This window comes from Microtus oregoni, unplaced genomic scaffold (genome assembly GCF_018167655.1).
Source record: "Microtus oregoni isolate MIOR12 unplaced genomic scaffold, Mior012 000092F_ref0000046, whole genome shotgun sequence".
Classification (NCBI taxonomy): Eukaryota; Metazoa; Chordata; class Mammalia; order Rodentia; family Cricetidae; genus Microtus; species Microtus oregoni.
The window spans coordinates 495,957-516,225 of record NW_024544604.1 but is presented as its reverse complement, the minus strand read 5'-3'; the positions used below and the strand labels follow the sequence as shown (position 1 = coordinate 516,225).

The window sequence follows — 20,269 nt, the reverse complement described above, 5'->3', positions numbered from 1 at the left end:
AAATGGGACGCGCGCGCGCGCGCGCGCGCACACACACACACACACACACACACACACACGGAACATCATTGTGGAAACATCATGGAAGAATGGAAGATCATATATATATATATATATATATATATATATATATATATATAAAGTATACAGTATTTTGTCTGTGTGTATGTCTGCAGGTCAGAAGAGGGCACCAGATCTCATTACAGATGGTTGTGAGCCACCATGTGGTTGCTGGGAATTGAACTCAGGACCTTTGGAAGAGCAGGCAGTGCTCTTAACCTCTGAGCCGTCTCTCCGCCCCAGAATGGAAGATCTTGAAGGATGGGGAGGATGTGGTGTAACATTGTCTTTTGGACATGACATGACTGCAGTACTCATGAACTCACATGCACAAGACTGAAAATGTTAATAACCCATCATAGATGTGGAGGGAGCATAGTAGGCTCCATCCTTCCTTGAGAACTAGAGGCAATTAATTGTTGGTATGGGAATGGGTGTTACATTCCTCAGTAGTGTCGCTACCTTAAGTTGCCCTTGCTCAAGTAAACCACTCCTGTCCTCACAAGCAACCCTAATTAAATGCAGGGTGCAATGGAAGCACCTAAAGAGTTGAGCCACACTGAGTATTTGTGGTCAGAAAAGTCCTTTGACCTGTAACCTTATGGATATTTTTCTATTTTATTCTCTTTGTTTCTTACTTTACATATAACTAGATAAAAGTTGTTTTTCATGTTTTTTTTTACTTTATTCATTTGTTTCATGTTTGCATGTATGTGGGTGAGTGTGTGTATTCCATCCTGTAGCACTTGTATGCCTGGCTGGCTGTCAGAAGACAGCTAGTTCAGAAGACAGCTAGTGACAGTCAGGTTGATCTTTTCTTTTTTTAAAGATTTCTTTATTTTATGTATATGGTGCTCTATCTGCATGTATACATACCTCATACCTACATGCCAGAAGAGGGCATCAGTTCCCATTTTAGATAGCTTTGAGCCACCATGTGGTTGTTGGGAATTGAACTTAGGTCCTCTGGAAGAGTTGTTAATGTTCTTAACCCCTGAGCCATCTTTCCAGTCCCATCTTTTCACTATATAGGTTCTCTGGATTGAACTCAGATCTCCAGGCTTGACAGCAGACACTCTTACCCATTAAGTCATCTAGTTAGCGCTGAATTAAGCTTTTCTGTGGGGGCCCACAGAAGTGGGTCCATTCTACCTTGACTACAGGTCAAAGAATTCAAGTCTATTCCTGCTCCATCAAGGATATGACAAGAAGTGTGACCCAAGCAGTGGCTGCCCGCAGGATGCTTGGTCTAAGGTGTATGTCCTGCCTAAACAATAGAATGCTTAATTTGGGATATAGTTGCTTGATGTTTCAGGTATTGAAGAGGTAATTCCTCTGTTTGTTCTTTGTATCATGTTGAAGCAGTCTTTTGCCTTCTTCACCCCCACCTTTTGGATTGGGGTCTATAAGTGTATGGAAAATAAATGCTGACAAATCCAGCCCTCCAAGTTCTATTCTATATCTCTGTTCCTTTTCTTTCGGTATCTCTGTTCCTCCTGACTAATATTTCTAATCCTCACACCCCTACCCTGGAACATGTGAACCCTGTCAAGGCTGGACCCTGACACTTTCAAATGCCAAAAAAGTCTCAAATTGGCGAGAACGACAACACACTTCCTCCAGACGGATCTGTGAGTCGACCGCGTCTCCGCCTCACCAGGAAACTGCTGAAGTTCCTGTGGGATCAAGTAGAATTTTATAAGAACATAATGGATGGAGAAGAGAAAACCTATGGTGGCTGTGAAGGCCCTGACGCTATGTACGTCAAGTTAATATCTTCTGATGGCCATGAATTTATTGTAAAAAGAGAACATGCATTAACATCAGGAATAATAAAGGCTATGTTGAGTGGACCAGGTCAATTTGCTGAAAATGAAACCAATGAGGTCAATCTTAGAGAGATCCCTTCGCACATGCTCTCAAAAGTGTGCATGTACTTTACCTACAAGAAACGACTACAAAAAGAACTGTTGGCTTTGCAGAATGACCCACCTCCTGGGATGATGTTAAATGAAAAGAGTGTTCAGAACTCAATCACACAGTGGATCGTAGACATGGAAGGTGCACCAGGTACCTTATATGAAGGAGAAAAGTTTCAACTTCTGTTTAAATTTAGTAGTCGATATCCTTTTGACTCTCCTCAGGTCATGTTTACTGGTGAGAATATTCCTGTCCATCCTCATGTGTATAGCAATGGTCATATCTGTTTATCCATTCTAACAGAAGACTGGTCCCCAGCGCTCTCAGTCCAGTCAGGCTGTCTTAGCATTATTAGCATGCTGCAAAGAAAAGAGACGACCGCCAGATAATTCCTTTTATGTGCGAACATGTAACAAGAATCCAAAGAAAACAAAATGGTGGTATCATGATGATACTTGTTGATGCCACTCTTATCATCCTCGTAGCAGAAGATAGTCCGCACTTTGATCATTCAGTCTTTGACCTTTAACCTTTGACTGGAAGTGACCTATAGGCAATGAAGACTACTTCCTTTTACTGCATTTTTACTCGTGTGCATTCTGGGCACATGTTGATCGCTGGCTCAGTCCAGGCAACTGACATGCTTTATTAGTCATACAGTATTAATGCAGGCGTCAGGAAATGTCAAATGTAATTCCATTTTTTATTTTTATTTTTTTAAGCTTTTGGAAAAGTTCCAGGTCCTCATGTATTGTGCAATAACAGTGACTTCCTCGGTGGTCTGGGGACGTTCATTGCTGGCAATGGACGTTGTAACAGGAAGAATTTTCTTAACTCCTGCCACTTGGTGATTAATGCATGATAGGGCTTATGAAATGAATTTATCAGTTATCGTGGGATTAGAAAGGAAGTGAGGGATCCAACATTACATTGAAAGTCAGTCCAACTCTTTATATTTGGATTCTATGCACTGTGATCCTAAGGCTAACAGCACGAAATAACATGCATCTTTACAGGACCGTAAGAAAGATCATTGTGTATTTATTTCATTGTTTATATCTGCTGTCAAATGGTTTTGACATGGAAAGTTTTCAAGGAACATTGGCAGAGAGGTACAATATGTTATCCTTATGGTGAAAATAAATTCATTTGTTGTATATAGTCCTCAATCTCTGAAGTGAAGGTGTGAATAATATACGGTGTGAATGGTTTAACCAAGGCTTTATTTTGGAAGTAAAAAATTGGCAGTGATGCTTAAATTACTGCCACCCATCAGTTGGGCCTGTTTTTTTTTCCCCCAAGTATATTACACTCTGTTACTTCCTGCTAGCCATCAGCATGAGCCCTACTGCCTAAACACTATTTCATTTATTTATGTTTGGAAATCCATAAACATTTTTGTTTGTAATCTTGTTTCTTTTGTTACATTTTAAGTTGTTTGAATGTTACAGTACTTTAATTGAAAGACTTTTGTCAAGTTTTTTTCTTGTAAATTTTCTTTACTTGTATCATCTTGTCCTTCAATCCTGTACCCTAAAATGAGAAATACATTTTTGACAGAGGCTTAATGTTTTAACAAAAAAAAAGTCTCAAATTTTTCATTATTCACAATAGGTATGGTATGTACCTGGTCTACAAGAATCTTCATTTTAATCTGACACAGTCTTTTACATTAGATTAGATCATCTCAATATTTTATTGATAAGACTAATTAGGATCACACTTCATCTTTATTTTATTTTCTCTGGCTATCTGACCATAGTGAGGCTTTGATATGTTTGCTCTGTACTGCTGAAAACATATTTTAATATTGCTAAATGTCTTGATCAGTTTTATATTGCTATGAAGAGGCGCCATGACCATGGCAACACCTACTAAACGAATGCATTTAATTAGGTCTTGCTTATAGTTTCAGAAGTTTAGTCCATGGTCACCAGAGCAGGAAGCATAGCAACATGCAGGCAGATACAGTGCTGGAGAAATAGCTAAGAGTATCGCATTCAGATAGGAAGACAGCAAGAAGAGAGAGCAATTGAATGTGACTTAAGCATTTGAAACCCCAAAGCCCACCCCCAGTGGCACACTTCCTCCAACAAGTACACGCCTATCCAACAAGGACACAGCGCCTAGTCCCTCTCAAGTAGTGTCACTCCCTGACGACTAAGCATTCAAATATACAAGCCTATGGGGGCCATTCTTAGTCAACCACCACCCTGAATGACTAACTTAAATAAAAATACTGAATTTTTCTGTGTAAAAAAAAAAGTGATTATGAGCCAGGTATGGTGACATACGTCTTTAATCCCAGCACTCGGGAGGCAGAGGCAGGCTAATCTCTGTGAGTTTGAAGCCAGCCTGGTCTACAAAGTGAGTTTCAAGGCAGTCCTGATACATAGAAAGAAATTGTCTTTTTAAAAAAGTGATTATTTCTAAGACTAAGATCAGAGCAAGACCTTTTTAGTAAGGTTGATTTATTTAATTGTTGTTTCAGTTGTTATATAATTGTACATACTTAGAGAATGTATGTTTGCAATGCTGGGCAAATAAATAAATAATAAATAAATTAATAAACAAACAAACAAACAAATAAATAAATAAATAAAGCAAGCTAATTAACAACCAAAAAATGCAGGATTCAGACCTGGTGTTGCATGCCTATAGTCTTAGTATTTGGGTGGTGGAGGCAGGAGAATCAGGATTTCAAGGCAAGCCTCAGATATATAGTTAATTCATGGTCAGCCTGAGTTAAATGAGACCCAGATGTCAAATTATTTTTAAAAAATTCAGAAAAAATTAATAAAACATATTAACATTGTCATAACTGATTCATAATCAAAGGGGTGTATCGTCTCTGAAATTCTTTTTTAATTTAATTTTATACATATGAATGGTATGCAGTTGCACCATGCATGTGTCTGGTGCCCATGGAGGTAAGAAGAGGACCATGGATTTCCTAGAAGTAGTTAGCATGGTTGTGAGCCAGTATGTGGGTTCTGGGAACTGAATCCAAGTCCTCTTCAAGAGCAGTAAGTGCTCTTAACTGCTGAGCCATCTCCCTAGCCCCATCTCTGAAATTCTTGTCCCAAACTCATAATCTCAGTCTAATTGTGAAAAGTCATCATTCAACCCATATTGACATTATTTTCTTCAAAATAACTGAGCTGTATCTCTCTCTCTCTCTCTCTCTCTCTCTCTCTCTCTCTCTCTCTGGTTTGTTTTTCGAGACAGGGTTTCTCTGTAACTTTGGAGCCTGTCCTGGAACTACTGAGCTATACTTGTCAAAAGTCAATAAAGAAAAGGCTATCATGGATTGCAGAAGACGAAGGAGGCATACAATTATATTGCAGTGTATGAGATACTAGACTGGAAGGGGAAAAGGACAATAGTTCAGTGAACAGCATTGCACCCAGAGCTAGAGGTGTGACTCAGTGATTAAAAAGAAACAGCATTACACAAATGTTAACCTCAGGTTTTTGATAGTTTATAATACTGTTATGGAAAATATCAGTATTATTTAGGTCAAAAATATATGGTGGCTGGTGTGGTGGCACATTCCTTTAATCCCTGCACTTGGGAGGCAGAAACAGGCAAATGTCTGTGAGTTCTAGGCCACTCATAATGAGACCCTGTCTAAAAAAGGGGAGGGAGGAATTTCAAAGACTAGATATTCTGAAACACCCCCACCAAGCACCACCTATTGTTAAGGCTGAACTTGTAACAACAGTACTGCCAAGAAGAAAGAGAGAGAGAGAAAGGAGGGAGGAAGAAAGAGAACTAAAGAGATAGAGAGAAAAAGGAAGGAAGGAGAGAGAGGGAGGAAGGGAGGGGGAGAGAAAGAGGAAGGGGGAGAGGAAGAGGGTGGGGGAGAGAAAGAGAGAGGGGGAGAGAAAGAGAGAGGGGGAGAGAAAGAGGGAGGGGGGAGAGGAAGAGGGAGGGGGAGAGAAAGAGGGAGGGGGAGAGGAAGAGGGAGGGGGAGAGGAAGAGGGAGGGGGAGAAGGCACCCAGGTAAAGAGGCTCCAGCCCAGAAGGTTCCCTGTCCTTTGTGGCAAAGACCAGAAGACACTGCTTCATCCAAAAACTCAAAAGGGTCAGAAAACTGCAACATAGAAAGCATGTGCTCCAGGGCTGGAGAGGTGGTGCCATGGTTAAGAGCACTGGCTCCTCTTCCAGAGGACCCAGGTTCAATTTCCAGCATCCACATGGCAGCTTACATAGAGTTTGCCTTAGACCTCCTCCTTTGTAGCTTCAGTTCCAAGAGATCTTACACTGTCACACAGTGATACGTCCAGGAAGAACACCAATGCACATAAAATAAAAAGAAATAAGCCTGACATGGTGGTGCAGGCTTTTAATCCCAGCACTCGGGAGGCAGAGACAGATAAATCTGTGTTTGAGGCCAGTTTAGACTACAAAGCGGGTTCCGGGCTAGCCAGGGCTACACAGAAACCCTATTTTTTTTTTTTGGTTTTTCGAGACAGGGTTTCTCTGTGATTTTGGAGCCTGTCCTGGAACTAGCTCTGTAGACCAGGCTGGTCTCGAACTCACAAAGATCCGCCTGCCTCTGCCTCCCAAGTGCTGGGATTAAAGGCGTGCGCCACCACCGCCCAGCACCCTATCTCGAAAGACAAAATAAATCAAAAAGAAAGGAAAGCATGTGCTCTAAAGACATTTGACAAGAAAGTATAAGAAGATGGGGAAAGGAAAAAAAAGGAGGAGAAAAAAAGAGAAAAGAAAAATATATGGGCTGGAGAGATGGCTCAGTGGTTAAGAGCATTGCCTGCTCTTCCAAAGGTCCTGAGTTCAATTCCCAGCAACCACATGGTGGTTCACAACCATCTGTAATGAGGTCTGGTGCCCTCTTCTGGCCTACAGACATACACACAGACAAAATAATATTGTATACATAATAAATAAATTTTTTTAAAAAAGAAAAATTAAATATAGTTTAGTGGTACAGTGTTTGCCTAGGCGAGGCCCAAGGTTTAAATTACCATCACTGCAAATTGAACCACATCCCTGACACAGTCCTGTGTTTTCTCCTTATGACACTTCCTACATCAGTAAAGTATATATTTTGGATGCTCATATGTATTTGTCAAACAAGATCTATTTATTTTGTGTATATAAGCATTTTGCCTGCATTTATGTATGTGAATCACGTGTGTGCATGGTGCCTGCGGAGTTTGAAAGTGGGTATCGGATGCCCTAAAACTGCCTTACAAAGATTTTTTTTTATTTAAATTTATTTATTTATTAAGGATTTCTGCCTCGTCCCCGCAACCGCTTCCCATTTCCCTCCCCCTCCCCCAATCAAGTCCCCCTCCCTCCCTGACCTGTGGGAAGCCCAAGGACTGCCCACCTCTATCCAGGTCTCGTAAGGTGAGCATCCAAACTGCCTAGGCTCCCACAAAACCAGTACGTGCAGTAGGATCAAAAACCCACTGCAATTGTTCTTGAATTCTCAGTATTCCTCATTGTCCGCTATGTTCAGCTAGTCCGGATTTATCCCATGCTTTTTCAGACCTAGGCCAGCTGGTGAATAGGAACGTGCCGCGCCAAACCTTCTGGGAAATGTAGTTCTCTAAATATTTGAAAACCTCACAAGAACCGAATCGATCCTCTAACAAGAACTACACTGAGAACTACATTTCCCAGAAGGTTTGGCGCGGCACGTTCCTATGACGTTAGGCGTTTAAACGCAGGATCGTTTTTTTCCCACGGCTTCAAGGCCGGCCTAGAAGCATTGTATTGTGGGATAGGTTGTTCTTTTGCTCCTTGGCGGGCCCCTAGTGTATTGAGCTTAAACTAAACTTCCCAGCAAGCAGCGCGCTAGCCTGGGAATTGAGACAAGATGGCGGACCCAGAAAGTGCAAGGCAGGCTGTCCCTTCAGCGGCCCCGATTTCTTTCGGTTTCACTCGCACCTCTGCCCGGAGGCGACTGGCAGACCCCGGAGTCGGCGAAGGACGGGCCTCAGAGGAGAAAGATTTCTTAAAGACTGTGGAAGGGAGGGAGCTGCAGAGGTAAAACACCGAGTCTTTCACGTTTTGCATTTCAGTGCGGTGGACGTACGCGGAAGGCCAGAATATGAGTTGTCTTGGTGACAGTGACTTGGAAAGCCTCAAACACAGCCGTAAGAAATTTATGGAAGCATCTAGAAGTGGCGGCAAACGCCTATAATGACAACACGTGGGGGGCTGATGCAGGAGGCTCGAGATTTGAACGCTGGCCTGGGCAATATGAGAGCCTATCTTAAAAACAAAAAAGCAGAAAGAAAAATAAAATTTAGTTTAATTATTATTAAATTTAATAATTTAATGGCAAGAAGGAGGAGGTTTGTTAGAGAGGGGGGGGTGAAATGGGCGATGCCCAGAGGCAGAGGCATGTATTCTCAAAAAGTCGTTGGGACTTGAGGACATGTGCGTTCAGAGAAAGGGAAAGAAGGGAGAATGATAGTCTGAACTATTTGGGAGCTTTTCCGATTTGGAGAACAAGGCAAAATCAGGTTTTGGGAGGCATAATTAAGAAACTGTTCTGGGGCTGGAGAGATGGCTCAGTGGTTAAGAGCACTGACTGCTCTTCCAGAGGACCTAGGTTCGATTCCCAGCACCCACATGACAGCTAACAACTGTCTGTAACTCCAGTTCCAGAGGATCTAACACCGTCACACCAATGTACATAAAATAAAGTTAAATAAATTATAAAAAATATTTTTTTTAAAAAAAGAAACTGATCTGGAATTCCAAAGGGAAGGACTTCTGGAAGACAGCTGTCTGGAAAGCAGTTTGCTAGCCTGGAACTGGGGAGAATCTGTAGGTCATTGTGGTTGAGAACCTAGGAATGATTTCCACAATTCACATCGAAAGCTGGGGACACAAGGAGAGATGATGCATGCTTGTAATTCCAGCACTAGGGGGCTGCACAGGTGGACTGAGTTTGTAAGACCATCCTGGGCTGCATAGTGAGATAGTGTTAAAAAAGAAATGAGCGTGGGGGGCGGGGACCTGTGAAAAGTAACCCGTGGAACATGGTTCATAGGACTGGGTTGATATTTCTGCTTTCCCAACCTTTTCTCTCTCTCCCCACATCAGTGTGAACCCTCCAGAAGCCCCCAAGGAACTGGTCATCCCATTGATCCAGAATGGCTCTCGCAGGCAAGCACAGTCCAAGAGCCCTAAGCCATCCTCAGAAACTAGGACTGAGTTGATGTCAGATGGTGTGCTGTCCCTGGCTGTGAAGGAGCTCATTGAGGGTAAGTGAAACCTTCCCGCTCTGCTCTGCCCCAATGCAGATAGAAGAGGGGGAAGTTGGAAGGAGAGAGTATGGCCTCATTGATCCCTCCCATTCTTCCTTAGAATCCAAGAAGTCCCTGGAGGAGAGGGAGAATGCAGGTGTTGATCCCACACTTACCATCCCTATGATCCAGAAAGGATGCAGTCCCGGTGGGGAAGGAACAGACAGCGAACCTCAGGCTGAGACAGTGAGCTGCCCCTTTGCCTCCTTCCTGCATCATTCCCTCTACCCTGTCTGCCTAGCCTCTTGAAACATCGCAGGGTGTGTGTGTGTGTCCGTCCGTCCGTCCCTGTCTGCCTAGCCTCTTGAAACATCGCAGGGTGTGTGTGTGTGTCCGTCCGTCCGTCTGTCTGTCTGTCCGTCCCAAAGCCTTGCTGATTAGCCTTTCTTCTTTCCACCCTATTAGCAGTGTAACAAATAGATAGTGTTTTTAAAAAGTGCTTCCGTCAAGATACTACACACTCTTTAGAACCACATTTGTTTGTTTCCTTTTTTCTTTCTTTGTTCTTTTTTGTTGCTTTGTTTGTTGTTGTTGTTTTTTGAGACAGGGTTTCTCTGTACCTATGGAGCCTGTCCTGGAACTAGCTCTGTAGACCAGGTTGGCCTAGAACTCAGAGATCTGCCTGCCTCTGCCACCCGAGTGCTGGGATTAAAGGTTTGTGCCACCACTCCCCAGCTTCTTTGTTTTTTTTTTAACCTGTAGTACTTAAAGAACACTAAGGAAGCTAGTGTGACTGGATTGGAATGAATGAGGGGTCAGGCCATAGATAAAGTTGGGGGGGGGCAGATGAAAAAGGGCCTTCTGAGCCACAGGGAGGAGTTGTCTTTTCTGTGAATGAACTGAGAGCTGTGGGAAAATCCTCAACAGACAAGGGTTGTAATAGTATCCCTCTGTTTTCCATGACCAAGTATGACTAATAAGTGAAGGTAAGGAAGGAAGCAAGTATCATAGTGCAGGCAGAGGTGGCTAGGACACTCAGAGGAGTGGCAGCAGTGACGCCTGGAAGGTTAGAGTCTGACAAGGAAAGAAAGATCGGTGTGAGCATTTTGGGGTTTTTTTGTTTATTTGTGTTGTTTGGTTTTGTTTTTCGAGACAGGGTTTTCCTGTAGCTTTGGAGCCTGTCCTGGAACTAGCTCTGTAGACCAGGTTGGCCTCGAATTTACAGAGATCCACCTGCCTCCGCCTCCCTAGTGCTGGGATTAGAGGTGTGTGCCACCACCTGGCCTAGTGTGCGTATTTTTAATGGCAGCAACAGCCCATTAAAAGCACACTTGTGTTCAATCGGTGTGTTATGTGTTGATCTGAGGCAACTTGCAGTGTATGGGGTAGCTGTAAAAGATAAAGCTTTATTATTCAATAACATTTTTGAGCTCAGCCTTTTAGCTTTTATTCGTAATTTTTTTGTAATACACCCTTTCTTTCACCTGAACCATTATCACTAGTCTTCAGATATTCTTTGGGTTTCTTCTTTTTGAGACAGTTTTGTGTAGTTCAAGATGGCCTTGAATTCATTCTGTCGCCAATCATGACCCTGGACTTCTGGTTTTCACATCTCCACCTCTATCAGGCTTTGTGTCCATCATAGTTCCCCGCCCCTGTGTCCCCACTTCTTTAGATACTCTGTATCCATGGTAACTGTGAGCTGCCATATGGATGCTGGGAACTGACCTGGGCCCTCTGGAAGAGCAGCCAGTACTCTTAACCCCTGAGCCATCTCTCCAGCTCCCTTGTTTGTTTGTTTGTTTGTTTGTTTAATGTACATTGGCGTTTTGCCAGCAAGTATGTAAGAGGATGTTGAATCCCCTGGAACAGGAGTTACAGACAGCAGTAAGCTGTCATGTGGGTGCTGGGAATGAACCCGGGTCCCCCGGAACAGCAGTCAGTGCTCTTAGCCTCTGAGCCATTTCTCCAGACCCCGCTTGTTTTTTTTGGGTGGGGGGAGGGGGGAAACAGGGTCTCAGTGTGGAGTTCTGGCTGGCCTTGAGCTCGCAGAGATCTGCTCCCTCCTCCCCTGGGGCCTGTGCCTCCAGGCCCCGTAGACCTTTACTTTTTACAGCTGTGTCTGTTCAGAGCAGAGCACCCTTCGCCTAGCCTCACTCCTTCTCCTATTTAATCTTTGATTAACTGTCAGTGGCACTCTTCTCTCTTTCTATTCCCTTACCCAATTTTTGGTTTTTGTTTCTGAGATAGGGTTTTACCGTGTTACCAGGCTGGTATCAGATTCTTGGCTTTAAACCACATTCCCTCCTTGTCTCAAACATAGTTAGGATACTGGGCAGTGCCACTGTGCACATTACTGCTTTGTTTTTCTTTATAAATGTATCACCACCTGATATATCATGTTTTCGTGATTGATTTATTGTAATGTCTTGACAACTAGAACATAAGCCCCAAAAGAGGTTTTCCATTTTATTAGTTCCTTATCCTCAGCACCTAAAATAGCACTTTGCACAAAATAGTTCCTTTAAAAAGTTTTAAGGAATTAATATTTATTTTTAGTTCATGTGCATAATTTTTTCCTACATGTAAGTATGTGCAGCATGGCTCTTAACCACTGAGCTCTTTCTCCAGCCTCTATAATAGATTCTTTTAAATATTTGTTGAGAGCAGGGTGTGGTGGTATGTATCTTTAATTCCAGCACTCGGGAGACAGAGACAGGTTGATCTCTGTGAGTTAGGGGGCAGCTTGGTCTAGTCAACATAGAGAGTTCCAGAACAGCCAGAGATACACAAGGAGATCCTGTCTCAAACCATTAAAAAAAACCAACCCCCCCCCAAAAAAAACAACTGGGGGATAAGGGGTACTAGAGCAATGGCTCAGAAGTTAAGAGCACCTGTTGCTCTTGTAGAAATTCTGGGTTGAAGTCCCATACTCCTATACCTCCAGTTCCAGGGCATCAAGTGTTCTCTTCTGACCTGCACTGAAACCAGGCACACACGTGATGTTCAAGGGCCAGAGGTGTAGGAAGTCATCTCATGAATGGCAGAAAATACACTGCAAACAGCCCATCACAAACAAAGCCTGACTTCCTTTTCCTGCCTGACCAATAGGTGCCAGAGGAAGCTGACTATGAGGCAGTCCCTGTGGAGGCCTACGGGCTGGCCATGTTGCGGGGCATGGGATGGAAACCTGGCAAAGGCATCGGCAATACTTTCAGTCAGTGAGTTCGGTCGGGGGTAGGGGTGGACAGTGGGTATGAACAAGATCCTGTGGTTAGGTTTAATCTAGAACCTTCCAGGTGGTTAGGGAGATCATTATCGCCCTCACCAGTTCAATAGTTGCCCACTACTGTTCCAAACTCTGGTTTCCACAGAACCTAGGTTCAAGTTTGTTGTTGCAACAGAATAAATCAATAATCAAATGACCTCAGGGTTGCCTTCAAAACAGTAAGAAAGATCCCACTTACATAAAGTTTCCTCTTTGTGGATCAGTTTGCTCATCTGAAAAATGCAGGCGATAGTGCTGCCTTCACAGGTTTGTTGCAAGAGCTAAATGAAATTATACTCATGAAGTGCACATGGCAGACCTTAGTCCCTAGAAAGCAGAAATTAAACATGTTTACTCTTACTTCATAGAGTTGTAATCCCTTTGTTGGGCTTGTGTATAGCTCCATGATAGAGGCTTGCCTGGCATGTAAAAGGCCCTGAGTTCCATCCCTAGGACTGAAAAACAGAATCCCTTCACAGATGTAAATCCCAAAGAATTCCTAAGTCATTTGGTAGTCAAATAAGACTGTATGGAACTGTTTCTGAACTGTTCTACTTGCTCTGTATACATATCATATGGTTTCTTCTATAGAGATAATGCTATATTTGTTTATACAAACCTAACTTGGCACTTGTAGGTAAGATATAATAGCTAGTATGCCCAACAAGTTAATTCACTTGAACCAAATGCAATTGCTATTTTAGGGTTCTAAGAGTGCACCTCAGTATGCTTGTCATACTTTGAGGCCTTGGATTCAGCCCCTAACACCAAAAAAGAAAAGTTGGCATTTTTATAGCTCAGAAAGTTCTAATGTGATATCAAAAAGGGTAATCTAAATATAACTGTGGAGGTTGGGCGGTGGTGGCGCACGCCTTTAATCCCAGCACTTGGGAGGCAGAGGCGGGTGGATCTCTGTGAGTTCGAAGCCATCCTGGTCTACAAGAGCTAGTTCCAGGACAGGCTCCAAAGCCACAGAGAAACCCTGTCTCAAAAAAAAATTGTAAATATAGCTGTGGGATTGGTAAGGTAAACCTGACAACCTCAGCCTCACATGGTAGAAGAGAATAGACTTCACAAGTTGTCCTCTGATTTTCACATGTGTGTCATGGTACACAAACATACACACATAAATACAAAAATTAAAACTAAGTATTTCTGGGGTGTGTTTGGGCACTGGCAGGAAAGTGTTGAAGACTTGTACTCCCATAAGCCTGTGTTCTTTCTGCAGAGTAGTGAAGCCCCGAGTCAACTCTCTAAGGCCCAAAGGCTTAGGGCTAGGTGCCAATCTGATGGAGGCCCAGGCCTTAGCCTCCACTGGCTCTCACCACCCACCAAGACCAGATGGGGATCGAGAGAAGGATAAGGAAGGGCAACTTCAAGGGTTGATTCCTGGAGGAGCAGTTGTGGTCCTTTCTGGCCCTTACTGGGGCCTCTACGGGAAGGTAAGAAACCAACATATCCCTGAAGCCATTCAGGTAGAAGGGAAGATTGCATTGAGGGCCCAAGTGAGGAAGAATTGTGGATAGAAAGGCTGCCAGTCAAGCCAGTGTCGTACATGCTTATAATCCCAATACTCCAGGAACTGAGGCAGGGAGATGACAAATTCAAGACCTGCCTGGGTTACATAGTAAGTCCAAAAGCAGCCTAGTAACTTTCTAAAGTAAAATAAAAAATTTAAAGGCATAGAGGTCTGGGTCAATAGTAAGAAGTACCTAACAGGAAAAAATAAAACCACGAGAAAGAAGCAGGCCATAGTGGAACATACCTATTATACTAGCACTTAGGAGACCGAGGCAGAAGAATTTCCAAGAGTTCAAGGCCAACCTAGGATGCAAACAAGACCCTTTTACAAAAATAAATAAACCAGGGGCTGGAGAGATGGCTCAGCGGTTAAGAGCATTGATTGCTCTTCCAAAGGTCCTGAGTTCAATTCCCGGCAACCACATGGTGGCTTGTGGAGCCCAGTCCCAATAGCTACATCTACAAAACATTGCTGAACCTAAAGTTCATGAAACATTGCAGAAATGGGGGCAGAAAGTAAGACCAAAGGATCAAGGAGGACTTTGCTATAAGATTGCTGTCTCCTAGCAACAATCAGAAGCTACATCCATAAAATCTCACCAAGCACGAGCTGAACAAGGATGGCATCAATAAGCATGCCAGACTAGATGGAGAAAAACCCATGAGACCTCAACCCCACACAAAGAACTACAGGCAACCGAGGAAAGTTAAATGCCAAACAGTCAGCCCTGAAAACACAGGTAGCATTATATGGACTGAGCAGGTTTTATTTAGGGATGGAGATATATAAACAATTAGTAAAAATGAGGCCAGGAATTTGAAAGAGTAGAGCAGGATTTGTGGGAGGGTTACACACACGCAAACAGCAATAAAATGAGCTCTGGTAATTTTATTTAAAAAGAGCTTTTCTGGTTTACTTTTCACCAATCTCTTTTGGCATGCTTCTAATAACACCAGAATGACCTAGCCAGCAGAATACTCTGTTGTACTTTCCACTTGCTATGTCCAATTCAGTGTTACTGCCACTAGTTTTGGCATAGTATTCTATTTCAGATTGCCTCAAAGCTGGCAGGTGTTGGTGAGAATAAGCGATGTTGCTTTGCCCCGTTTGATCATCTTCAGAGTGTGCTTGTATCCTAGCATCTGCTTTTCACTTTTCATAACAAATTGGAAGCTAGAGTTGATTGACTCCGAGACCTTGCTGTCTTTGTGGCCGCCATCTTTCTATCTTATGTTCAGGGCAGCCCCCAACCAAGAGCAGTCACCAAAATTTCCAGGAAGTGAGAATGGAAGGAACTCGCTCAATCTAAACTCTTCATGGCACTGTTTCTTAAATTATGTTAATGTGTAGCCAGGCATAGTAGTATATGCCTTTAATCCTAACACCCAGGAGGCAGAGGCTGGCAGATCTTTATGAATATGAGGCTAGCCTGGTCTACATGGTGAGTTCCAGGCCAGTCAAGATTACATAGTGACCTCTTATCTCAAAACAACAACAAAAACAAGTGTATGTATGTGGGTTTGGATAGGTGAGGACACATGCTCAATATTGGGTTGCCCGTAGATCTGGATTAACAAGTGATTGTGAGCCACCCAGCATGGATTCTGGGGACTGAGCTCAGGTCCTCTGCAAGAGTTAGACTTGTCCCAACTGCTGAGCTATCTCCTTCAGCCCTGTAAGTCCTACTCTTGCAGGCCTGCCTTGTTCACTACTTCGGTAGGTACTCCAGAACAATTTGCTGGGCCTTTTTGAGCCTCGGTTCTCAACCAAAAGGGAGAGAATGATGTATCCCACAATGTCCTTGAAACTTAAGTACTAGTCTAGCCTGGAACCTATCTTGAAAAAAAGTGAGAGGCGGGGAGATGGTCTCAGTATGTAAAGTGACTGACTTGCATGCAAGCATGAGGACATGAGTTTGGATCCACACAAAAGCCAGGCACACATGCCTCTATAACCCAAAGCTGGGGAGTAGAGACTCTAGGTGGAACTCGAGCTCATTTGCCAGCCAGCCTAGCTGAGTCAATGAGCTCCAGGTTCACTGTCTCAGAGAGAGAGAGAGAGAGAGAGAGAGAGAGAGAGAGAGAGAGAGATTGATTGATTGTGAGACTGGAGATATGGCTCAGCCATTAAGAGCACTGGCTCCTCTTCCAGAGGACCCTGGTTCAATTCCGAGCACCCACAAGGCAGCTCACAACTGTCTATACCTCCAGTTCCATAGGATCCTGCACCCTCTTCTAGGCTCAGCAGACACCAGGCACACGCATGACATGGTGTACAGACACATACATGCAGGCAAAATACACACACATATAAATTAGAAAATTCAAAGGAGTAAGGTGGTTTATACCTTTAACCAGCACTTAAAAGACAAAGACGAGCAGATTGCAGAACTTTGAAGCCAGCCTGCTAATATAGTAAGTTCAAGGCCATCCAGGGCTTAGTTACATAGTCTCAAAAAAAAGTGATGGGCATTCAAGGAAGACACCTCATGTGAACGTCTGTCCTCCACACACCACATATACACACAAAGAAGTCTTTGTTTTACATTTTGCTAAGGGAGACAGGAACATATGCCTAGTCCCACTTCTTAGGAATCATAGTTTAGTAGAAAGGAACCATGCTTGGTCTTAGGCATCTAAGGCCACAGCCTCCAGTTGAGCATAGTGGTATACACCTTTAATCTGAGCACTCAGACACTGGTGGATTTGAGTTATGGGTCAGCCAGGGCTACATAGTGAGAGCCTCTATCCAAAAACAAACCAAACAGATGAACAAGTCACAGCAAGGTAAGACAGACACAGAGAGCTCAGACCATTTGGAGGTAAGGGCAAGACATTTTAGACCTAGCAGCTGTAGTCGATTTACCCCTGCCTTATCCCTACCTCCCACCTTAGGTAGAAGGCCTTGATCCTGACAATGTGCGGGCCATGGTTCGGCTGGCAGTAGGCAACAGCATTGTGACTGTTAGTGAGTATTGCCTACGGCCTGTTTCCCAGCAGGAGTTTGATAGCCACACCTCACAGCCAGGTGAGACTCTTACAGCTGGAAACTCGGGGAAGCATGGGAACAGGCAGGCTCTCTCCGGATATGGATGGAAGAAGAGTAGTGTGGGACTTCCAATCAGAGGCCAAGCATGAGAAGGGACAAAAATAGTTCATTTAATTTTTGTTTGGTGGTGCTAAGAATAGAACCCACAGCTTTTACAGTACTGAGTGGACTCTTCCCATGGAGCCATATCCGCAGCCTAGTTTGTTCAGTTTGAGAAAGGGTTGACCTAATACACTGCATCTTCATCCACTCTAAGCAGCAAGAAATGGGCATGGAAACCAGGAGGTCCTTGTGTCTTAAGAGTGATGATCCTCTCTTTTGCTAAATATGAGACTCGGGACGCTTAGGGTGTGCGCAAAGGAGAGGCAAACAGAACAGTAATGGTTGTGGGGGGCAGCTTAGAGGTCCCTGCAGGTCTTCAACCCTGTCATTAACACTAGGCAGTTGACTTTGCTGTGTCTTTGCTGTGGGCTGGCTGGTTGAGAGGAACTTCCTGAAGGAAGTGGATAGGGAATGGGGCCTTTGGCAGGAGAACACTAGCCCTTGAGAAGAAATGCCAGTGAAACTTTCTCCTTGATGTCCCTATACCCCCTTGACAGGCCATGTGAGCAAAACTTGCACAGAGCAGCAGAACAGAACAACTGGAACAGCCTTGTCATTGAAGGCCCTCGAGAATCAGGAGGACTCAAAGAGGAGGCAGAAGGATTCAGAGAGGAAGCGGAAACACCCTCCAGATCGGTAGGAGCCTGGGTCTCTGGGCTTGCAGAAGAAGGCAAGGTATGGGGAGGCTCAAGCAGTCAGGGAGAACTTCCAAGGCAAGGCAGGGCATAGAAGGAACTGGGAGCAGCAGTGGGGTAGGTTTTACAGCATGTCCTTTAAAGATAGGTTGCCTTCAACATGGCTGAAGAAAAAGCTAAGCCAGGTGATGGCTTTCTCTACAGACAGGATGGACCTGTGGCAAAGAGTGAGAAAACAACCACTAAGAACAAGCACTGGTTACACAGGGACTTACGTGTGAGGTTCATTGACAAACTGCACAAGGGTGGCCGGTATTACAACACCAAGGTATGAACCCCACAACCTGTCCCCTTCCTCACCCAGGTACTGGGCCCTTTAACTTTCTAACATCTTACTTCCTCCTCATTCATCTCTCTAGATGACAATTGAAGATGTCCCGAGCCCAGATACTTGTGTGTGTCGGACAGATGAAGGCCGAGTTCTAGAAGGTAAATCTGAATCACTATACCTGGGATGTTCCCATCCTAGAGGATGATAAAGAAAAGGTTTATTCAGGGGCTAGAGAGGTGGCTCAGTGGTTAAGAGCACTGGCTGCTCTTCCAGAAAACAGAGGTTCAATTCCAAGCACCCATATGACAGCTCACAACTGTCTGTAACTGCAGTTTTAGAGGATATGATGCCCTCTTCTGACATTAGTGAGTAACAGACACACACATGGAGTCGTAGACATACATGCAACTAAAATACTCATGCCTGTAAAATAAATCTAAAATAAATTTTTAAGAAGAAAGAAAGGAAGGCTCCATTCTAGTACTTAGGAGACTGAAGCAGGATTCCTACAAGTTTAAGGCCAACCTGGGTAAGATCTTGTTTTAAAAAGAAAAGGAAAGCCAGCCAGGCGGTGGTGGTGCACACCTTTAATCCCAGCATTTGGGGAGGCAGAGGCAAGCAGATCTTTGAGTCTGAGACCCGTCTACTCTACACAAAGTGAGTTCCCGGTCCAGCATCCTCTTCAGAGCGCATACTTCTTGGGAGGAATTACCTAAGTCCTGTGTATTTTCCATGTCAGATTAACATTAAAATGACTATTTGTCCCTCTCAAAACTATTGCCTTTACAGAAAGAAGTACATAGTAGGCTCACGCTGCAGGGCAGCTTGAGAACATGCCCAGTAAATAGTTTTTGTAGGAAAATGCTCCTGTATGGTGGTTATTTCTGTGGACAACTTGGTTTTCTCACCTGTGAAATGGGTAGAGTGGGACTCCGTATATCAACAAGATATAAGAGTAGCTCTGTCAGCCAGGCGATGGTAGCATACACCTTTAATCCTAGCGCTCAAGCAGAAGCGGGTAGAACTCTGAGTTCCCAGACAGCCAAGTCTACACAGAGAAACCCTATCTGCGAGTAGGGAGTAGCTCTAATAAATATTAGCAAAGGCCTTTCTGACAGGATCTGGCCAGGCTGGCCCTTGCTGTGGATCTCATTTCTTTTTCTTTTTTTTTTTCTTTTTGGTTTGTCGAGACAGGGTTTCTCTGTGGTTTTGGAGCCTGTCCTGGAACTAGCTCTTGTAGACCAGGCTGGTCTCAAACTCACAGAGATCCACCTGCCTCTGCCTCCCAAGTGCTGGGATTAAAGGCGTTCGCCACCACCGCCCAGCGATCTCATTTCTTTCTACCTCATCTGTAGGCGTGACAGAAAACATGCTGGAAACCCTGATTCCCAAGGGAGAGGGTCACCGTGTGATGGTGGTGCTGGGACCACATGCTGGAAAGGTGAGTCCCCACACCTGGAAATGACTCTGGAGATCACTGAGGATCTAGGCTGCCTTTGCTGACTCTCCCCATTCCTCCTCAGGTGGGACTTCTTCTGAGTCGGGACAGCGTGCAGAGTCAAGCTTTGGTGCAACTTGGGAGAGAGAACCAGGTTGTAGAGCTCCACTATGATGCTATCTGCCAGTACATGGGTCCCAGTAACTCGGATGAAGACTGACATGTGGACCACTGTCATCCCCCAGGCTGTCGCTATTTGTGTTGCAATCTGCAATGGATGCCATGGAGAAGATAGGAGACAATTGTTCTATCCTCCTTTGAGGAGCAAGAACAGAGGTGTGAGTTGATAGACCAGACTATTTACCAAAATTTAGAATATAATAAAACCCATTTTAAAAAGTGGGAAGATGACATCAAAACCAGTATGTGAGCTGTGAATTCAGGTGGGAACTGAGATGACTGAGGTGGAGCTACTTCATTTCTTAGCCTCATTTCCCTGCTCAGGGTGCAGGACAAGTTAAATTACCTATCCAATACAGAGTTCCCTCTTGGAGCATAGAAATGATGAGATCTGCCGGGCGTTGGTGGCGCACGCCTTTAATCCCAGCACTCGGGAGGCAGAGGCAGGCGGATCTCTGTGAGTTCGAGACCAGCCTGGTCTACAGAGCTAGTTCCAGGACAGGCTCCAAAGCCGCAGAGAAACCCTGTCTCGA

General features: G+C 44.1%; 1 protein-coding gene across 1 annotated transcript; it reads left to right on the top strand.

Moving 5' to 3' along the window:
- Window positions 1–7,831: 7,831 nt before the first annotated feature.
- Window positions 7,832–19,797, top strand: Gpkow (G-patch domain and KOW motifs). The gene is made up of 11 exons (XM_041644265.1): window positions 7,832–8,001; window positions 9,070–9,230; window positions 9,334–9,458; window positions 12,324–12,433; window positions 13,709–13,922; window positions 16,897–17,029; window positions 17,650–17,788; window positions 17,992–18,115; window positions 18,207–18,276; window positions 19,474–19,559; window positions 19,642–19,797. The coding sequence occupies exons 1-11, from the start codon at window positions 7,832–7,834 to the stop codon at window positions 19,774–19,776; spliced, it is 1,467 nt and encodes a 488-aa protein (XP_041500199.1). The 3' UTR covers window positions 19,777–19,797.
- The last annotated feature ends 472 nt before the right edge of the window (window positions 19,798–20,269 follow it).

What these genes read in the sequence shown, in the direction of transcription:
- Gpkow (XM_041644265.1), top strand. Translation starts at nt 7,832, where the DNA reads ATGGCGGACCCAGAAAGTGCAAGGCAGGCTGTCCCTTCAGCGGCCCCG. An exon ending in ATCGGCAATACTTTCAGTCA is followed by an intron (nt 12,434 to 13,708) that starts GTGAGTTCGGTC and finishes TTCTTTCTGCAG; the next exon opens with AGTAGTGAAGCCCCGAGTCA. An exon ending in TGGGACCACATGCTGGAAAG is followed by an intron (nt 19,560 to 19,641) that starts GTGAGTCCCCAC and finishes ATTCCTCCTCAG; the next exon opens with GTGGGACTTCTTCTGAGTCG.